This window comes from Echiichthys vipera (genome assembly GCF_963691815.1).
Source record: "Echiichthys vipera genome assembly, chromosome: 15".
Lineage (NCBI taxonomy): Eukaryota > Metazoa > Chordata > Actinopteri > Perciformes > Trachinidae > Echiichthys > Echiichthys vipera.
The window spans coordinates 16,999,975-17,021,218 of NC_139840.1; the positions used below are offsets into that span (position 1 = coordinate 16,999,975).

Sequence of the window (21,244 nt, forward strand, 5' to 3'; positions counted from 1 at the left end):
GTTTATTTATTTTTTTTAACCGAGACTTAAGTCACTTTAGTTTACTCCATAAAGCACGAAGGACCACTAAGTATTGTTAAGGGAGGTGAGGCGGTAACTTTCCATTTACTCAGACCTTATAAAATACTCTCAATAGAAACTTAAAATACTAAAGTTGACTGTTTAAAAACTGTGTTTACTGGTCTTTTTTTGTGTGGAGATCGGAGATTACCGTTACCTAGCAACCACATTCCGCCTGTCCTGCTGCCAGCCCGGCTCCAGACGCTCAGCGCTGCCGTGCAGGCCACTGTACATTATTGATGATGCCGCAGACACTAAACCTGTCCCAGAAACCATATGTCAAGGAAGAGAGAGGCAGGAAATACGGCAGCTATAGGTGCAAGAAGATGTCAGGAGGAGCAAGAGCACGGCTGTGGATCGGATCAACTTAAAACTAATGTCGTGCTGCTGAAGGACCAGTTCAAAACCCGAGTAAGTTACCACCACATTACAATATGATACTTAAAAGGTAAAAGAGACGCTGGAAATGCCTTTTTAACAGTCTGTAGTGTAGGAGGCTATTCTACATGACTTTGTTGTTATGTCACACTCCACACTCACCAGTGGTAGAAAGTAACTGAGCACATTTACTAAAGTTAATGTCGCTTTACTTATGAACTTAAATACAGTGTTGATTATTTCCATTTTTGCTACTTTATACTTATAACGTTATACCACTACAGTTCAGAACCAAAAGGACTTTTTACATTTATCTTAAAGTAAAGTTCTATAGTACATAGCCTACATATTGTTATTATGTATGCAAAACGTGTCATCTTATAAAATATGATGTGCCCAGCAGAATGTTAAAATCTCCCTTGACCATCTACAGTGTTAAAATGCCGCAAACATTTCAATGAATAATAATGCATAATTATACTTCATTAATATAAAACTGACAGGGCCATGTTAAAAGTACTGCTTCTGTTATATGCAGCAGAATGAGTACTTAACAAAAAATGTTTTTTAGTCATGGAATATTTGTATGGTCTGCAATTGCCATTCTTATTTCTTCCACACACACTTTCACCCATAAATGTCATTCACACACAGCTTACACATGTCACGCAAAGCTCTGAGCACACAATGCATTGATTGTTAAATAATTGACAGCTTAGCACATTTTGATCCAATGTTGTCAGCTCGCAAGTTGCGTTGCTAAGTGATAAGCAGGTGCTCCCTCCTCCTTTCTTACCCCCCTGTCTTGACACAGGTGAAGACAAAGTGTCCATGGAGGGAGAACCAGAGGAACCAGACGAAGATGTTGAGGGAGAGGGCAAGCCCACCGTGCTCTGGGAGAAGTGCATTCAGCAGAGCATCTTTGTCGACCTCAGTGAGGATGAAAGTCTCCACCTCAGTGATTTAGAGAGCTCTTTAGCCTTACATCTGTCCCGGGCAGAGTCTGCAGCCTCCGAGGCCAGCATCCATCTCAGCGGTAAGTCCTAGAATCACCACCGTTTACTTTTTTCTATTGAGTTGTTTTTGTTGGATGTTAAACTTTGTTTTAATCTGCACTAAGCTACGGTATCCATCACACTGTCTGAATAATTCTATGTAGTTATATAACACATATGTAGCAACGTTTGCATTTAAGGGCAAGCAACAGCTCTCTCACAGATTCATATCAAATCAATTAATTAGTGGTGAGGCTAGGACATGAATTGAAATCCATAAAATGGAAAAGACTTAAGGATACAACACAAATGGGGGACATCTTTTTTATTTTTTGGAGCTATTGTTCCTTTTTGGTGACATGTAATGATGTTAGAAGAGTCACAGATTAAATTGGAGCTGTCATTGTTTATGGTGGGTGGTCTTAAAAAAAAGTAAATGCAAAGAAATGAAACCATCTAATTTGGTTTTTATGTTGGTGTTCTTTCTTTTTTTAGGGAGTGCAGAGCTGTCAGGCTTCGATGTCACCTCCTCTGAGTCCAGTATTGTCAGCGGTAAGAGTGAGGGGGTGGCAGAGGGCAAGACCAAGAGCAGCATATTGCACATGTCCGCCCAAAGACCAAACACCATGCAAGATGAGCTGCCCTTAAAGCGCGAGGACCCAGGACAAGATACTAGTGATGAGGATCACGATGATCTACCTTACGATGGTGACCTTGGAAGCCCCTACTTCAACCAGACTGCTGACTCTGAAGCCAATATGAGCTCCGATGGAAGAGAAACAGTTCATTCAAGTCCTGATGTTCCTGGTTTTCCTGAATGTAATACAAGAAATAGAGATGATATTATTGAACACTTGGTTTCTGTTGAGCATGGTTCTGAAAAACCATCAAGTCCATCGCAGGAGGACACCAACATCAAACAGGACAACTGCCCTTGTCCTCCAGACATTAACCAGTTGTTTCTGCGACACTTCTCCCAGGAGGAGTTGCTACGGTCGGGTAGGCTGATCGAGGCAGAGACCTTGCCGGAGGTGTCTCTACTGGAGAGCGTGGATGAAAGTGTTTTTAGCTGGGCTCCAGCACACAACAGCACAACGATTCATTGTAAGCACTCTGAGAGCCCTACATGTAATTCTGAGATTAATCAGAGTTTCTGCTCTGACAGGATAGATGAGAAGAGTGCTTCAAAAAATTCAATCTTAGAGGAAGAAGCAGAATGGCAAATGGACGCAAGTATACGCTCAGAACAGGACAGTGGGGATACAAGTGCCGTAGATGTAGAGACACAGAACAAAGCAGAGGAGGATGAGCAGGTTCAGAGAGTGCCACTTGTTCGCGCTAGGTCCTTCAGTGAAATGAAGTATGGCCAAGGTCAAGTCCATTACCCTCTCCCTGACTTCTCCAAGATTGCCCCCAAGGTAAAAATCCCCAAAGCTCCAAGTGGACCAGCCAGACTTGTTCCTCTGAGCTCCATGCACAGAGCCCAGTCTTCTCCAGGGATATTAGAGGTGATCAACAGAGTCCTGGAGGATTCAGTCTATCCATCAGAAAAGCCCTACACATTCAAAGAAGAGAACAAACAGTCTGCTCCAGCACTAGTGCATCACCTGCAGGTAGAAAACATTCAGAGTTTACAGTGCACCTGCACCTACAACTGTATTTTGCTTGTATTTCAGTAACAGTAACACATATGCATGCTATTCATGGTACATAGGACTAACATCCGTCTCATTTCATGTCTTTAGGCTGAATATGATAAATTACTAACTAAATATGCCGAGGCAGAGAACCTTATAGATCAAATGAGAATAGGAACCAATGTAAGTAAAAAAGTGTTGCTTTTTGACTGACCTAAAGTGTGTAGACGTGAGAAATCAACTACAGTTTCAGAGCCATATTTGCAGTGAAAGTTTAAAGTTTATGGATCTTCCACAGGCTCAGCCCTCCTCAGAACTGATGCCTTATTTAGAGCGTGATGATGATCATCAGGTAAACTTAGTTGAGGGAAGTCGTCTTGGATCCTCGGCTCCTCCTCTCCTTCCCACGTCAGGTATGTCTCTGTGTCTGACATCTGATATTATGACAGGTCACCGCTTTGCTACGCCGTACCTTTAACTCACGCAGTGAAGTGCAGCTGGTTTCCATAGAGACAAATGGGGTCTGATGACACTATTCGAGTTACACAAACATCTTCCTTTGCTTTTGGAGCACTTTAATTAAGTGTGAAACAATGACTGTAGACTATGAATACCTAACACTGAAATATTTCACTTTTGATTTCTGTCAGTTTTAAATCAGAAGATCATCAGTGTATGCATCGTGTGACATCAGTTCAAAAATGAATATATTGTTTACAATATAAGTGTATACTAAAAGTACAAGATATTAGCTCACTTTATCCATCACGTACACTGATGAGTATAGAAGTCCTGGAAGCCAAGTAAGATTTTTTGCCCCCTGATTTTGTAATTTAAAAAAAAAAATTCTCACTTGTCTCACCGGCTTCCATAGATGAGGTAAAGACAGGTCAGAAAAAAAAAATCCTTTGATTCCCCGTATCAGTAGGCAACCAACAGGATAGATGAGATGCAAATATGGAAGTTTACCAAAGACTCAATATCAGTTACACATCATTTGACGGCCTATGATTGGTGCATATCGCTCTAGTCTTGCTTTCTTTTCAGAAAACTTTGATGAGAAAGGAGAAACAACCCAGCAGAGCAATACTAAAGAGACGAACACAGCTTCGTCCAGCCGGCCTGAGGAGGGTCTCAGTGATGGGGAAAGAATGACCTATGAGCTGACGGACATCATCAGCCAGTTTATGCAGCAGGTAACTTTGATGTGCCAACACCTCAAATTGTGTGAATGTGGTTTGAATGATTAAATTAGAGGAGTCTCTGCCATCAGTGTATGAATGTCTGTTTATGGTTGACAGTGACAAGTAGTGTAAAAACCACCTTGAATGGTCAAAAAACGAAATCACTAACTATAAGTACATGTACCATTAAATGCACAAAACTATTTATGAACTTTTATTCAGGTGGAAGAATTCAAATTGAGTGTAAGCAACATGTCAGTGAACACCTCAGAACAGCAAATGGTAAGTATTGTTTACGTCCTGCAATGCACTGAATACGGGAATATTGAACATTTTGATTTTATGTCTCTGATGTACATTATAATTTCTTCCTTCTGCATGTGTATACATGTAAAATGTGCCCATTGGCAGATGTTGAGGAGCATTATGGAGGCCCAGGACCAACTGGAGAGAAAATACATCAGTAAGAAGGAAGAGCATAGAGCACTGGAGATGCAAAACTACATGGGCCTGTCCAGGAACACTGGCACCTTTGACCCAAACAGGTTTAAGAGACCCCGCTATGGCACCTTTGTGAATGTGTCAGCATCATGTTAATGCATCCATTCATTTATGGATGTGTGTGTGTGTTATTATGTGTGCAGGCTTTTGGAGGGAGACATATTCAGGATAGGGATGCACCTTGAGGACATAAAGGAGATGATCGACAGAAACTTGTGTGAGCAGATTTCTCCCCCTCACTCATCCTCCACTCCTACGCCCATAAAAGAGGCGCTGCGTGTGAAGTCCGGTCGTCTCTGCATGTCCACACCCTCACCTACCCCATCCCTGCACGAGGTAACAAACTCACAGACACCCTTACTGCCTCAACAACACTCACTCACCTTCAAGTTTTTTGCCACTGTGGAAGCGGGGTTCGAATGGCATGTTAACCACCCGGGTCACAGACATTTATAGCTCTGTGTGAAATGTCTCAAAAACAGAGTTCCAGGTCACTAGTTTCATGGGTTAAACTTGTGTTAACAGTCAATATTGCTGTGGCAGTTTGTGTTTTTCCCTTTGCGCTGGCACACACCACCAAGCTGGCTGCTCATAATAACAAAACATACTACTACATTACTATATCATATAATAGATTTAAACAAATGCAAACTTTTGGGGGCTTTTTATGCATTTAATTCTTAGTACAGTGACAGGAAATGGGCAAAGAGAGGGGATGAAAGGCAGCAAAGTGCTCGAAAAGTCGAAGGATCTTTAGCTTCTGTATTTGGGGCTACTAGGCGCCCCAAAACTAATGCAAACTTTTTTTTAAAACATTATATTGATGTTAGAAATTGCATACAAAAGCATCATTGTTCCCTCTGGGTGTCACTGTCTTGGAAGAGGACCTTCCTGGGACCCTGGGCACACTTTGCATTGCTTCATTTTTTTGGCAAAGCTCCTCCCCAACTTCAACGGCCTCAAGCTGTTCAGTTTCTGCCCGTGCCCTCAACTCCATCTCCTTCTCGAACATTTGAATGCGCATCAACATGTTGTGGCAGAGGCCTTTCTGCTTCTGTTCTTCCATTTCAAGATTCTGCCTTTTAGCCAATAGGTCCTTGGAGACTCTTTCCAACTCTACCCATTCTTGGCAAAGAACTTCAAGGATTTCAAAATCCCTTAGGCTGTTTGTGTCGATCCGGTCACTCAGGTCAATTTGCTTCTGGAGCAGCTCCACAATTTCCTGTTGGAGACCATCCCTTTCCTTCTTCTCTGCCACGTACCTGTTGGTAACATTCTCAATGCTCTTCTCCATTGTGTTGAGCGTCTGCAGGGCATTATGGGAGCACCTCTTTGACACACTGAGGACCCTTTGCATATCCGCTACTTCTTTGCTGAGTGCCTCTGCAACCTTGACCGCCTCAGATTTGTCGGCCTCCGTCTGGGCTTTTAATTCTTTTGCCTCCTGAAGGATGTGGCCGAGCTGCAGAATTTCCGGGTTCGTTTTAAGCTCAGCATCGAGCAGCTGGGGTGTTACTGAGGGCTCATGTGAGATTTTGTGCATTTCAATCAGTTTCTGCATAGCTTCATCTGCAATATCACACGCCTCACCTGCTTCGGCCTCTGCCTCAGCCCTCAGGTCCCTCTCCGTCTGGAGCTGACGGTTGAGCTCTGTTATTTTTTCAGAGAGAACTTCCTTTTTCTGTATGACCATGTCGAGCTCAGCAGCAAGTATCTGGTATTCAAGCGAACACTTAACCTCCAGGTGTTGACCAGGCCCCTCCGCGCCTGAGTAGGAGACCTCCTTCACACCAGTCACCTTGTCGACTCTCATGGAGTTAACTCCCTGAAGCTTTTTCTTCAGTTGGTCGATTTCTTGACTCAGAGCCATCTTTTTCTTCCCCTCCGATGTGAGCTTGTTTATGTAGCGCAATTTTACCGCTGCATTCTCCAGCTGAAGGGCGTCGTGTTTGCTGCAAAGGACCCTGAACTCATTCTCATATAATTCGAAGAGGTCCTCAGTTTGCTTTTGGCTGCTCAAGTTCTCCATTTTCTTATATTCTCCACGTCACTGAAAATACTTTTCTCTGCTAATAGTCTAATGAGAGCTTTGTCTTACACACTGTAATAAATCTTCATCTTCAGATATGAACTTCTGACTCTATACTGTCCACTCCTGTAGAATTCTAGAACCTTACACGCTTCATATTAAGAGTTCTGGTATGACATGTTGTTTTACACAGATCACAATGTGTCAGTAGAAAAAAAACGTTTATAAATGTGGCTGAGCAGTGTTTTCCACTCCTCACAGTGGGCTGTGAGGAGTGGAAAGTTATTTTACAGTTGAAATGCTAAACGTATATACTTAACTTGCTTTTTGTGGTCACTTCTTCAGCTTTCCAGCTTTTGTATAGCAGTGTGTATAAAAATCTCCCATTGGTGTCTGTGTTTATAATAATCTTATCACAATTTATGCAACTGATACCTAAAAACTATGAAAATAAAATTGTTGAAATTGTCAGCAGCATAGTGAAATACTGTTTTCTGATTGTTTGTTTATATTTTTATTCTTTAAATGGGGAATCATTTATTCTTGTCAAGGAGAATTATGATTTCAGTGAGGATTTTCCTGGTTAAATAATTTCTTAATAAATTAATAAAAAATATTATGTTCGTTTCCATATTCATACTTGTATTGTTAGTTTCTAAAAGAACACATTAACATTCTCTATTGTTCAAAAAACACATTATTTTTCTCATGCTGTCTGTCTTTATATACCTGTACTCTAGCCATCCTGATCTCGCGGGCTCCATTATATTTTACTGTTCAGTCACAGATCAGTCTGGTAACATGCGACGGAGAGAATTTAGAGCCGTTTGCCAAGCGAACGACCAATCAGCGTTGGTTTTGAGGCGGATTTAAGTGTGACAAAACGAGAAGCGACTCCGTAGATGAGATGAGAGCTGCCGCTTGCTAACGCTTTTTCTCTTTGATCCTTCTGTTGGAATATGGTCCTGGCATCTGAAATTGTGCCATTTATCTGCAAACACACGTTACACAAACGGCAAATATCCTTTACCGACATGTTGTTTACTTTCTGGGCTTTGCCTCAACGTTGCTAGTACGTCATATGCTTCATTGATCTGATTGGTTGATTTGGCCTGTATGTTGGTGATAGACAGATGGTTTATCCTATCAGCAACCAGTATTTTCGCCCCTTCCCAAAAGATCTGCAAAGCAAATGGAATCCTGCGAATCAATACATCTGGAGTCACGTTACCTGTATTCACCCTCACCCTCAAATAGGTTCTCTGCATTTCTCTGAGGATTGAGCATTTTGATACTTTCACAGTGTTTATATAGCACCCTGAACTCTTTCATATTAGAAAATAGCCAATTCTCACTTTTTACAACACGTAACCTTTAAATAAATTACCGTTACTGAAATTTATGTTCCTCACAGATTAATATTTCCATTTGGATTCTGTCAAAATGTCTGAATCCAAAATGTATGTTATATAATTATATAATTATATAACATTATATATATATAATTATAATGTTATATACTCCAGCCTGGGGGCAACCTGCTCTGCTCTGTTGAACAGCAGAAGCTAATTTGTAGCATCCAAACCCTGCACCTTCATTTGTGATAAATCCTTTCCTGGAGGAATTTCTGAGTGTGTGTGTGTGTGTGTGTGTGTGTGTGTGTGTGTGTGTGTGTGTGTGTGTGTGTGTGTGTGTGTGTGTGTGTGTGTGTGTGTGTGTGTGTGTGTGTGTGTGTGTGTGTGTGTAAGATTACACTAACCACAAATTATTTGACTGGGTCTCTTGTTTCAGGGGCCAAGTACAGGTTTTTCCACTGTGGCATATAAGATGGAGGCATGGAAAAAAGAAGAAAAAGAGGGGGAGGTGGAGGAGAACAGTGTGGTCCATGGAGATGATGAATTACAGCAAAGCAGTGAACTCATAATAACTGACGATCCACTAGAACATACCGGACACAGCTACTTCCATTCAAGGTACGTGTTAAAATATTTGAAATGCTGCAATAAAATAACAATGATGTGGATGATGTAGTCCAACGGGTACCAGGTTTAATTCTATATATAAAAATGAAAAAATGTTAGGACATACACATAACACACCACTGTTGTGCATGTTTCACTTTTACTATTGTGTCTATAGCTATTGGTGTTTTGAGCGGGGCTTTGCTGTGTGTTTGTGCTCATAACAGGCACGTTCTCAGCCTCCCCACTGGCAGATAGTGTTTCAGGTGCATTACTGGTGTTAGGTTCCACCGAGTGTTCCAGTCTCTGTGTGAAGGTTTTTTTTTTCTCTGTCCTGTGTCAGGAGCTTGCAGGGCTCTGTGGAGGGACTGGGAACAGCTGAGTCCGAGGAGGAGAGGACCTCTGTCTCGTCAGAGGTGATAGATCACAGTAACGTCTTAGCGTACTTAAGTGGAAGCAGCTCATCCTCAAGACAGAAGCAGTGGACGCCTGACAGGTCAGTGTTGTGTTATTAAAGTCTACCTGACCATATGAGAGAGCTTACTGTGACTCTCTGTTGTGGTATTTTTCTACTGCTTTGCTTTGCATACAAGTAATCTGCCTTGTAATCTTGTCACAGTGTAAGTGAGCTACCTTTGCATACTGTATGTATTGTCATTTTGTAAACAAAACAATCACCCCTCCCTAACTTCCCTCTTTTCCACCCCATAGACTCTAAATATCTTGTTGTTGTTGTTGTTGCTGCTGCTGCTGCTGCTGCTGCAGTCGTTGCACCCCAGACAGTGTCCTGAACCCAGTGGGTGAATGTGATCTGGGTGACTGTGTGAGTCTGGCTGTGGAGGTCTCATCTTCCTCTGATGCACCCAGATACGCTGACAGCCTTTCAGAGCCTCCTCTCAACAGCTCATCTATATCACAGGTCAGTCGCAACTGTTTTGGTTTGTTGCATTCAACTTATATATTAAAGAGAATAACAGAACGGCCTTCTGTCAGCCCCCGCAACATTTCAAAAATCTGTTTTGTTTCTATCTCTGCCTGATGCTGAAACCCTTGTTCACGCCTTTGTCTCATCCAGACTCCAGAATTGTAATGTACTGTTTTCTGGCCTACCTAAGTCTAGTGTAAGAAGCCTCCAACTTGTTCAGAATGCAGCTGCTAGGATCCTCCCCAAAACCAAAATATGTGACCACATTGCACCAATTCTGTCCTCCCTACAATGGCTTCCTATACAGGCTGGATCTGATTTTAAAGTACTATTGCTAACATACAAAATATCACATGGACAAGCACTATCTGACCTTATCATTATCACACCCTATTTACCAGCACGCGCCCTTTGTTCCCAAAATGCTGGCACCTTGGGTCAATAAGCAGTCTGCAGGCAGCAGAGCCTTCTCTCACTGTGCTCCACTATGGAGCAAACTACCAGCTAAGGTTAGATAGATCAAGATTTTTAAATCCAGGCTTAATACCCATTTTTTCTCTGTTACCTATGACTGACCCTTAATTGTATTATTTGTAATTATGCATCTGCTTTTGGGTTTTTATTATTTGTTTTTATGTTTGTTTTTAAAGCAATACACTGCTTTTAATTGTTTTAAAGCACTTTTATTGGTTTGGTAGTGGTTGCCTACTTCAATCCATCAATGTGCGTTTGTGAAGCCCATTGGGGCATGTAATGCGATTTTTTGCTTTATAAATAAACTTGACTTGACTTGTGCAACAGATTTTCAGGGATGCTGTTTAAATGACAGCAGTGTGGAGGTTACACTTGGCTGCTTTATTTTAACTGTTGTTTGGGTTTCTGGGGTGCAGAGGATTGTGAGCCCAGAGACTGACAGTGGATTTGGGAGCTCTTACTTGAATCAATCAGCCTCTGGACCATTTCAACCACATCTGCTCACAGAAAGGTACAAGTCTATATACAAAGCAACAGTGAAATACATTTTGAAGTATGTAGTAAAATGAGTTCCTGTAGAGCCACAGTCGCCATCTACATCTCAATTTGAAACCACATTTTGTTCCTCCCATCTACAGTGTGCAGTCCCAGAATGATGGTTTAAGCAGCTCAGACAGTGAATGCTCCTGCTCCAACCTGCAGACAGCCATCCACCCAGCCTCCCTCACCAGCCAGCGGTGGGCCAGCCCTCACCCATCAGTCCAAACACAGTCCTGTGGTGCAGCAGCTGCAGTGGAGCAGTGGGTGGAGAGCACCACTAAGGAGCCTTCAGTGAGGTTGCAGGGTGAGTTATTCTGCATAAGGAAAGTTCTCTTTTTATTACATCTTGTCTGGTCAATGCTGAAACGATAAACTTCTCTCCACCGCTGACGGAACAGGATCTGAATGCAGCCTGCCTGCCCAGCTCCATCACCACGTATCTGAAACCGCACTCAGCACCACCATGGATACAGAAGAGAGGGGCAGCCCACTGAACTCCTGCTCTTGTAATAGGTCAGTACTGTATATGCTCAGGAGCAACAAGCGGTGGAGTTTGACAGCTACAACTACTAAAAACTAGAACTTAAAGCAGGGGTCTCAGCAAAGATAATCATCTTGTTCTACGCTGTTGCCTGTTGTTTACATCTGTGTTTAGTGAGGCTATTCTGGCCTTGCAGTCAGAGGTAACCCGGCTTAAGAAGGACCTGGAGGAAGGTTTGGTCCAGCTGCCTCACCTAGCACAGAAGATGGACTATCTCACCTCCAAATACAGACAGGATCGACAGGAGCGCAGGTGTAAAACCAGACCCCGGACCCACCACAGAACAGCCTGCAACAGGTGATCCTGCTGGGTGATATTAGTGGAGATACACAAGGAAAATGTTCATTCATCACGTTGGGTTGTATTGATGTGACATTTAGTTTAAAAAAATTTAATTATCGGATAATAAACACACAACTGCACATACATGCTTCCATGAGATACTATATACGGTCCAGGGTAGTCCTTTCATGTTCTTACCATTTATTCATCATACAATCATTATTGTAACCCTTTTTATTCTACTCTATAGTGTTTGGAAACCATCAAGTAGCACACAAAATGTGAGCGATCTCATTTCCAGTAGGGTGAGGATAGACGACTGGATCTCTTCAGACATGGACCCCAGCAAGAGCAACGGTACTCCACCGCCGCAACACACTTGTAGGCAAATTGTAGCAAAACATTTTCAAAGTGTGTTTCTACACAGGTACAGACAGTGGTGACACAGCTGGCTCTGAGGTCATGTTGCAGCTCCACAACTCACCTATAGCGAGCAGGAGAGGCAGCGACAGAGCGCGCTCGTCACTTGACTTTCAATATAAACTTAATTGGGCTCTGCAATCCAACAGAGGTCAGAGCCACAGCAGTTTCTTCACAGTATAGTACAGCATTTTCAGATATATAATTGACATGGGTGATGTGATATTGTATCCAAAATATTGACATGTGTGTTATTATTATTAGGGTCGGAGGGAAACAGTTCAGTGAAAACCCCTCGTCTGACCAGCTCTATTTTAAAAGGAGGGAAGGCTTCTCACAACTATGACAAGCAGAGACCCCAAAGTAAGTGATTTTATCTTCTAATGTTTATAACATTTTGGAAAATTCAGAATATACTGTTAACAAGAAAAGCACAAGAGTGACAGTGGAGAAACAGGGCTGAGACAATACGTTGTCATTACCAAGATCATCGTTAAAGTCCTTCTTTGAAACTTCAACACAAACACCAGGGCTGTAAATATGTGCAGTATTGTGTTGGCATGCATACTGTAGTGCTTCTCATGTTTCCGCGGTCAGCAGCCATCATGGAGCGTTTTTACTCCAAGGAGAGGTGGTCTCTTTTCTCCTCTTCATCTCTTCAGAAGCCCCTTCTCCAGGTCAGCTACGGCTCCTCCAGCAGCCTGCCTGCAAGGTATGCACATGACACGTAACTTTCTAAAAGCAAAAAGATAATAATAATATATATGCATATATATTGTCTTTTTTTATATATAATTAGTTCTGTTGAAGGTGAATCATTTAGATCCAGCGGTCAGCTGATATTTCTGGCCGATATCACAGACACTTCGGTATCTATCAGTATTGGCGTATATGTTTTCAGATATGCACTGATATGAAAACCTTTTTTACAAAACATATAATGCAGAAAACTGTGCTTGGGTTGATTTTGAATTGGTGTCGTAGCTATTTGTTATTTTTTGTTTATTTAAATGTTAAGCAGTTGACTGATACTGAACATACAGTGCTATTCATTTTAAATGTATTTATTTAGAATTGGTTGCCAATGTATTACATTGTATGTATATATAATGTTTAATGATGTATAATAAGGTTAAATATTCTTTAATAAAGTTATTTGTTTAGACCTTAGCCTTTCGAGTACCTTTGCGGAGTCATATCAGTGCAAAATCCACTTAGAAAAGGTCTATTTTCATTCCATATCAGTCATCATATTGGTTATCTGTGAATTTTTACCGTCTAAAATCGGTATCGGCCTTAAAAAAACGTGACAGTTGCCGGGCCCTAGAATCATTCTTTCTTACCGTGTGTCTTCAAATCTAGCTATAAAGTGAGGGAGCCGCCTCTGCAGCCTATGTCCCATCACAGAAAGCGCTCTACCCAGTCAGACACGGCACTCCTGCCCAGTAATGTGTACTTCCAGCGGACACCCTCCCCAGTATCAGTGCCCTCAAAGATTGGAAGCAGGACAGGCAGACGCAGAGGGAGTAAAGTAAGATGTGTCATCTGTTCACATGCACGTTTGCTGAGATCCGCTGCTGTTTCTCAAAAAACAGAGCCAATAGTTGTCATTGCTGAAAACTGTTTTCTAGGAGGAAGACATGAACAGGACTCTAGACCAGGCTATTGAGGTGGCCCGCAGTATGAAGAGGACCACCGACCGAATGGCCAAGAGGCTGTCAGCTGACCTGGCTGAGGCTCAACTCCACAGGAAACTGCACAGCACGCAGCCACCAGGGGGCAGGAAACACCATGCATTATGACAAGCAGCACTGATCAGTTTACTCAGTAATCATCAGTCTGATTGTCCCTGTGATACCTGAAGCCTCGGTAGAATATATCTTTGATCAATGCTGTTTGTGTGATGCTTTACATGGGTGTATGTTTATACATGTAAAAGTCTTGAATAACACTGTAAAAATAAAAAAATTGGATATTTGAACTATATACCCTGTGATAGACTGGCGTCCTGTCCAGGGTGTACCCCGCCTCACGCCCGATATTAGCTGGGATCGGCTCCAGCCCCCCTATGACCCCGATTGGGACAAGCGGTTGAAGTTGAATGAATTAATGAATGATATTTAAACTATACCTGATATTGTTAGGTTTGGGGATTTGTTTTAAAGCAGATTGATACTTTTGTTGATGGACAGCATTTATATTCATCAAATAAATGCAACCCAAAATACGTTATAACCACTAAAGTGGGACAAAATTACTTTCTGGAGTTTTTTCTATTATTATAAAGAGCAGCATTAGATCAAACATTGCTTTATCTGTAATGTTTGCATCAATGTAAATTCCATATGAGGAACAATATGATCAAGTTGTGACCTCTAGTTAGTGGGGGCGGCAATATTAGACACATCAGATGAGGCAATCAACATAAACTTTATCTTTTCACAATTCTCCATGTCAGTACCCTTCACATAACTCTTTTGTTGCTTTATTTCACCTTCCTTCCAACTGTTAGCTATCCAGTGTAAAAGCAGCCACAGGCTAAGGAGATAAAGTTAAATCACATTAAATGTAGGTCAGATTTGTAATATTACATTACAGGAAAATCCCTCTCTGCCTTTAGTTTGAATGAGTATCCACTGTTACCCTTTTAGCTAATACGCTCATTTGACGCCTCTAATACGCACCTCTGGTGGCCTGTGGGTGCTAGTGACACAGTGTCCCCTTACTGAGTTTCTGTTGGAGGGCTTTGCTGGTGCCGGGCAGTGTGTGTTCAGTTTTTGTTGTGGGATATCTAGTTTCACTGTTGTTCCGAGACGGGTATCAGAGAAGAAGATGTGTCCAAAGAACATTCCTCAACCGTTCCCTCTGATTGTTCAAAGAACAGATAAACTTCTCTGTTCACTAACCTGTAGGCCATCAGCAGGGCAGCAGCAAGCACGACTTCTCAACCAGCACAGTTGACCTCTCACATTTAACATTTTCTCAATTAGAGATATCTTTAAAGTGTAAGTCCGGCGAAAATGGACTCCATCTTTTTCAGCATGAAAATACATCAAATAAGCCATCAAGACAATTTTTCTTTTCGTACATCAACCATGTATAGTCAATGCCCGGAGAGACAACAAAGGGCTAACACTGGTGATTTTGTGGCCATGCGATGAACGCATCCAAAACGGCATTTTTTTTTTACCACTAATACTGCTAACAATAGCACCAAACCTCTGCAGCATGAATTGGTTCCCTACACATAGAACAATGCACCAACAACACAGTTAGCCAACCTGGACATTTATAAAAGAGACTGTTTTATGCCTTACCAGTAGGTCCATGTTGACAGGTAGTCCTTACAGGTTGATTACCAATGCACTGGAGTTCAGTTCAAGGAGGACATTTTTTTAATAAACTCTTAACTAAGTTTGCTATCTACGTTGTTGGTGCTTCGGTTTATGTGTAGGGACCCTAATCATGCTACTGCAGAGGTTTGGTGCTATTTTGAGCAATATTAGTGGTTCAAAAATGACGTTTTGGATGCGCTCAGTGCACCACCCCAAGCTAATCAGTGTTAGCCCTTTGGGGCTGTTAGCGTATCTCCAGGCATTCACTATACATGGTTGTTTAATGAAAAAAATGTGTCGGTGGCTAATTTGATGTATTTTTATGCTGAAAAAGACCATGGAGCCTTGGATTACACAGCTCAAACTGAAAAAGCAGTTTTTCACCTATTAGAGCTGAAGACAAGCTTGAAAAGATGTGCATTTTAAGGATCCATTCAACTGGTTGACTCTTTTTCTGTGCACTCCATTGATAAATGGACCTGCACACATTCATGCACTGATGACAGAGGCTCTCTTGCGACAGGTGCCACCATGCTGACTGGAGACAAATACCTAATGATTTTCCTATGATTAGTGGATGGTCCACTCTACCTCCTGAACAATGATTGATTGATTGTCCAACTTGAACAGAATCTTAAAGGTTCAATTCCATTATTTGTTAGTTTTGATTTAAGTTTCTTAATGGTCAATGACTCAAATAGCCAATTTAATAACACAAAACAAATATTTCTATCATTGATGTACGCTTGAGCATTATATACAAAACAATTAGACTGGTGATTTGGGAAAACAGACACTGTCACTTTTTGTTCTTTGAACTCTGTGAAAACAGTGATTATCTCATTTGTGTGGAGTTGAATTCGATGAGCTCCCTCCGTTTGGCCTTTAAGCACAAAAGCGTTTATCTGGTCCTCTGGGATGCACCCAGCCCATCTTCATAATACACAACTGACGCGGATACTCAGCCACTGGGGAACAGAAAAGCTATTATACCTTGACTGGGACTATTTGAACACACCGTACTGTACGTACAGTAATTCTATAGGGAACAGTCTAGTTCCTTAGTATGAAGTTACAGTTATCCAAATGCATGTTGTGTGTGGTTACATAAGCCCTTTCTGCTCACTTGATTTGTTTGTCAGTGTTGAGGTGAAAGTGACAGTGACTCAGTTGACTCCAAAAGAGATATTAAGTTGTACTTTATTGACACCCAACCAACAGGTCATATCTAGAGTATATTTAAAGCAAACAAGACTAGATGTCACTAGATGCCTTGACAAATTGAGGGCAAAATGAGTAATTGCTGAAAAAGAGGTTTCATATGTCACAAGATTTCACAGACGTGGAAACCAGGAGAGATCAAATATTGTTTGGATGAAACCTTAAACACGCCATAAAACTTTCTTTCAGACAAGGAAATAGGGCCCCACCTGTATCAAGTTATCTCTTCTATGGAAGGGGTAATGATGCATGTTTCTCAACTAGTTTCTAGCGTGTGTGCAAAAGATTTTAAGACTACAAGACCGGAATCAATTTGCACCATTTGTGCATGTTAAAGACATGCTTGTAAAAACTAAATACTTCAGACACAGTTGTGTTTTTTTTATCTACATCCTCATCTAAGACAGATGAGCGTACTCCTCTCGCTCTGATAGGACACCCAAACACCCCTGTGGGGAGGAGTTACAGCCTCTGGGCTCTTTGGTATTTGCTGAAACAATAAAGGACCTGTCGTTTCATCTGAGGGAGGGAGGGAGTGAGGGAGAACAAAAAAAAGTCAAACCTAAGCCTGAGCTGCTTCCCTGAAGTCATTTTGAGAAACAGCATCACACATCTCGCCTCCAGGCAGCAGAAAAACGCTGAAGGCATGGGAACAACACAGTTAAAAATGTTAAAACTTTTCCTTTTGTTGACCTTCACAGAGGTAAGAGATGATTCTTTTTTTCATTACACACTGACTGTCTCTTAAATATTTGAACAAAAAGCAATTCAGACATCAATTTTAACATCATCAGTGTGCAGTTGTTGGCTTGTTATCCTAACTTTGATATAATACATATAGAATACATCCAGATAAATATGTATAAATGGAGCACTTTTGAAACATACTGTATGAACACAGGCTCTTTTGAGTGCCACTGCTTTCAACAAGTGTGTGTGGCATGCCCCAACCTTAGCTCAATAGACAAATTCATTCCGACCTGAAAGAAATACCTGCACTGACCAGTCCTGAAATCTGTGTTGAGTGAAGGTAATGTGCAGCCTGCTGCCTCTCATGCGCCGAGAATATGATACAGCCATTATATCCTGTGGCATAATTAGCCTCAGGATATAACGTGAAATACCAATAGCTTGCTACCCTTGGAATGATGTCCTGAAAATACTATATTTCCTGTAATAGTTATCATCAGGTTATTTCCTTCTTTCATTCATTAACCTGCCGTGTTTTGTTATTTTCAGATCTGTGCTGCTCAGGATGGTAAAGTATCTTCTTTGACATTTGCCTTAAGTTACTTTGTGATGGTCCCAAATTCAAATGTGAAGTATCCCTTCAAATGCAAATTACCTCAGGATCAGGCCATTTTCTACCCATTTTCTCATCGTTGTTCTCTTTTCTATCTTCCTCAGACATCACTCTGTCTGTGTTTACGGTCACATCTAAGAGTATGACAGTGCAGTGGAGCGGCTATGACGGTGCCAGCTCCTTTAAGATCACAGCAACACCAAGGAACTCTCCGGACAGACCTGTCTTCGCTCATTTCAGTGGGAAAACCGTGATGGGTTCAGTCAACTCCCTGTCACCAAACACAGTGTACAACATGCAGCTAGAAGCCATGGACAATGCTCTCAATGTCCTCAGCAGTGCAGAGACAGAGGAGACAACAGGTCGGTAATACCAGCCAGGAGAGGTCAAAGAGGACAATGAGTGCTGGTGGTGATTTACATTCAGATCAATTAAGACAGACTTCATGTATCTTACATTTCTACAGTGGTGGACGATTCTTTGCTTAAGTAAAAATAGCAATACTACAATGTAAAAATACTCCACTGCACTAGTATTGTATTAGTATTAGAGATGCATCAATATGGTAGCAGCATTTTAATTGATTGAGGTGGAGCTCATTTTAACTACTTAAGATACTGTAGTTTATCTTAAGTCATGCATCATATTTTAGAGGTAAAATGATTTGCTGATCCACAGGAAATTAATCTGCAACTATTTAGTAATTGAATGATCGTCATTTTCTCATGAAATGCCAACATCCCCTCTCGTTTCTCCGCTGTGAAGATTTGTTGCTTTTCCCCATTTCATATAATTTTAAACTGAGTATCTTTGGGTTTTGGACTGTCAGACAAAACATTTCACTATTTCTTAGATGTTTAAATGACCCCAACAAGGGAAAATGTTAGTTTCACTCCACATTTTGAGGAGTAAAAAAAAAAACCTTCATTACAGTCCTAATAGTATTGTGATCATAAAGCATTTTATTTTGTTAACTGTCTAACTGGTGTCTCTTCTATCTATGTTCTTCAGCTCCTGAAGTCCCCAGCATTGAACAGGCCTACTCCAAACACAGCGACAGCATCACTGTGGAGTTCACAGAGGTTTCCGGGGCAACTAGCTACATCCTGAGGGCACAGTCAGAGAACGGTGATTTCTTCTCTGAGATCGAGGTGAGCAGCTCCCCAGGCACCGTGGTGCGGCTCCAGCCCTACACGGACTACAGGCTGAGTGTGATGTCCGTCAACTCTGGAGGGAGGAGCCAGCCCTCGTACCCCATGGACTCCAGGACAGGTACAGACAATTATACGATATTCCTAAAAACACTCACACGCATTTCAAATACTCAACAACATTCATTTAACACATTTATGAATTTACTCATGGAGACTAATGATGTTATTACAAATTAACTGGAATAATCATGACCTCCTTTGACCACTTTCACATGTCCAGACACTGTACGAAGGGTGAAACGCAGTCTTTCTGTTGTTCCTGCAAGACAATAGTTTGTTACTCATTCCGCGGGCCATAACGGCATGTCATTTCACCACCCATTGTCATAGAGTCCCTACTCAGGAGGCTGGAAACTTTATCCATGCATTTGCACTTTACTATTTTCATAATGTGAAAAATGAAACCATGAGAATTGGGTTGTCTCCCTTCCCGAAGGAGTAATGTAACATAATCACGGGGAAATTGTTTCCATTAAGAAGTGTGAAAAATGTGTTTTTCCATTTCATTTTTTTTCCCCTCGCCACTCGCTTCCTGTCTGCAGTGGTAATGGCGCCCGAGTTGAACACCACCTCTCCTGAAGACAGCACCATCCTTGTGACTTGGACCCCGGTGGAGAACGCCGTCCGCTACACGCTCTGCATCATCCGGCAGGGCTCCAGCTCCCGCCACAAACTGAACACCACTGACACCACTGTGACCTTCGGTGACCTCGAAGCCGGGACCTCCTACTGTATAAAGGGCACAGCCTGGGACTCTGAGGGTCGAGCTGGAGACGACATCACAGTCTGCCAGATCACTCGTAAGCATGATAAATACTTAAACGTGAACAAAGCAGATCTTTGTTACTAATTTCCGTCTGGTTTCATTTCCAGGTCCTCTAAGCCCAGATGTGACTTATGTCCTGGTGACTCAGGGTCGGGGTCTTGGCCTCACTGTGTACTGGACGTCAGTTCTGGGAGCTGAGAACTACATGGCCTGGACAACTAATGGCCAAAACTGTACAACAAATAATGCATACTGTATTATCACACCTGTGGAGTGTGGCCAGAACCACTCTGTCTCTGCCAGAGCCTTTAACATAGCTGGTGGCAGCAGCCCATCACAACCAGTAGACTACATTACATGTGGGTATATCACACACAACAACGGCCAAGTTAGATACAACATAGCTACTTGGATGAATTTGGTATACTTATTAGCTTTCTTGCTGAGAGAAGATCAATACAACTAATGTCTGTAAATATGAAGCTACAGTAGCCACTTATCTTAGTTTAGCTCAGCTTAGCAGAAAGACTGGAAACCTGGGGGAACAGCTAGCATGATTCTGTCCAACTGTTAAACAAAATAAAACACTACTTTCACCAAACTCACAAAAGTTACAAAAGTGCTTTAGAGCCAGGCTAGCTGTTCCCCCTGCTTCAAGTCTTTATGCTAAACTAAGCTAATCATGTCATATCTGTAGCTCCCCATGAGGTGAGATTGGTGTGCATTTTCTCATGTCACTCTTGGCAAAAAAGCAATTAATCATGTTTCCAAAAATGTCAAACTATACATTTCACAAGTGATGTCTCTTTCCCTGACAGATCCTTGTCCCCCAGAGAACATCTGGGTGGAGGAGCCCGAAGCAGGCAACTGCTCGGTGGTGTGGGATGAGGTGCCACTGGTGGAGTACTACGTGGCTTTCATAAAGAGGGACGACGGGACTGAGAAGTCGTGTAACACCACTGAAACCACCTGCCCATTTTCCTGCATGTGTGGCTACACCTACCACACCACTGTCTTCCCCCACAACCAGGCCGGCTCCAGCCCATATGCACACGCCCGCAACTACACCACCAGTAGGGCCCAGAAGCACAAACATATAGTACCTCCACCAATGCATGTATTTGATATCAGGTCAAATCACAATACTAGTGTTTTTTTGTTGTTTTGTTTTTAAAGATTGTGTCCATTACAACCAACGATCTTCCAATACATGCCAGTGCCTTTTTATTAGCAGCAACTTTGAACATGTAAAATCTGCACTATGGTCCTTTGTACGGTGTTAGTTAATATTCTCACATCATTTTGCACTTCTCCTCTCCACCTCTCTCCCAGTTCCTTGTTGCCCACAGGATGTTAGCATAAAGCTAGTTTCTACAGAGACCCTGGAGATCATGTGGTCACCAGTCAAAGGGGCCGAGCTGTACGAGACAACAGCGGCACAGACTGATGATGTCATCCACTGTAATGACACGGCGCCG

The 21,244-nt window shown here is 42.0% G+C and overlaps 1 protein-coding gene across 1 annotated transcript; it reads left to right on the forward strand.

The window, feature by feature from the left end:
* Positions 1–1,269: 1,269 nt before the first annotated feature.
* On the forward strand, positions 1,270–13,729 carry aknad1 (AKNA domain containing 1; the record flags this gene model as incomplete). Its single annotated transcript, XM_083928629.1, has 20 exons — positions 1,270–1,474; positions 1,929–3,046; positions 3,179–3,253; positions 3,369–3,483; positions 4,118–4,266; positions 4,477–4,536; positions 4,666–4,799; positions 4,899–5,091; positions 8,576–8,757; positions 9,089–9,241; positions 9,511–9,664; positions 10,561–10,655; positions 10,783–10,988; positions 11,083–11,197; positions 11,340–11,522; positions 11,758–11,864; positions 11,935–12,078; positions 12,525–12,639; positions 13,290–13,458; positions 13,559–13,729. 20 exons carry the CDS (start codon positions 1,270–1,272, stop codon positions 13,727–13,729), a joined length of 3,843 nt encoding a protein of 1,280 aa, XP_083784755.1.
* Between the last annotated feature and the right edge of the window lie 7,515 nt (positions 13,730–21,244).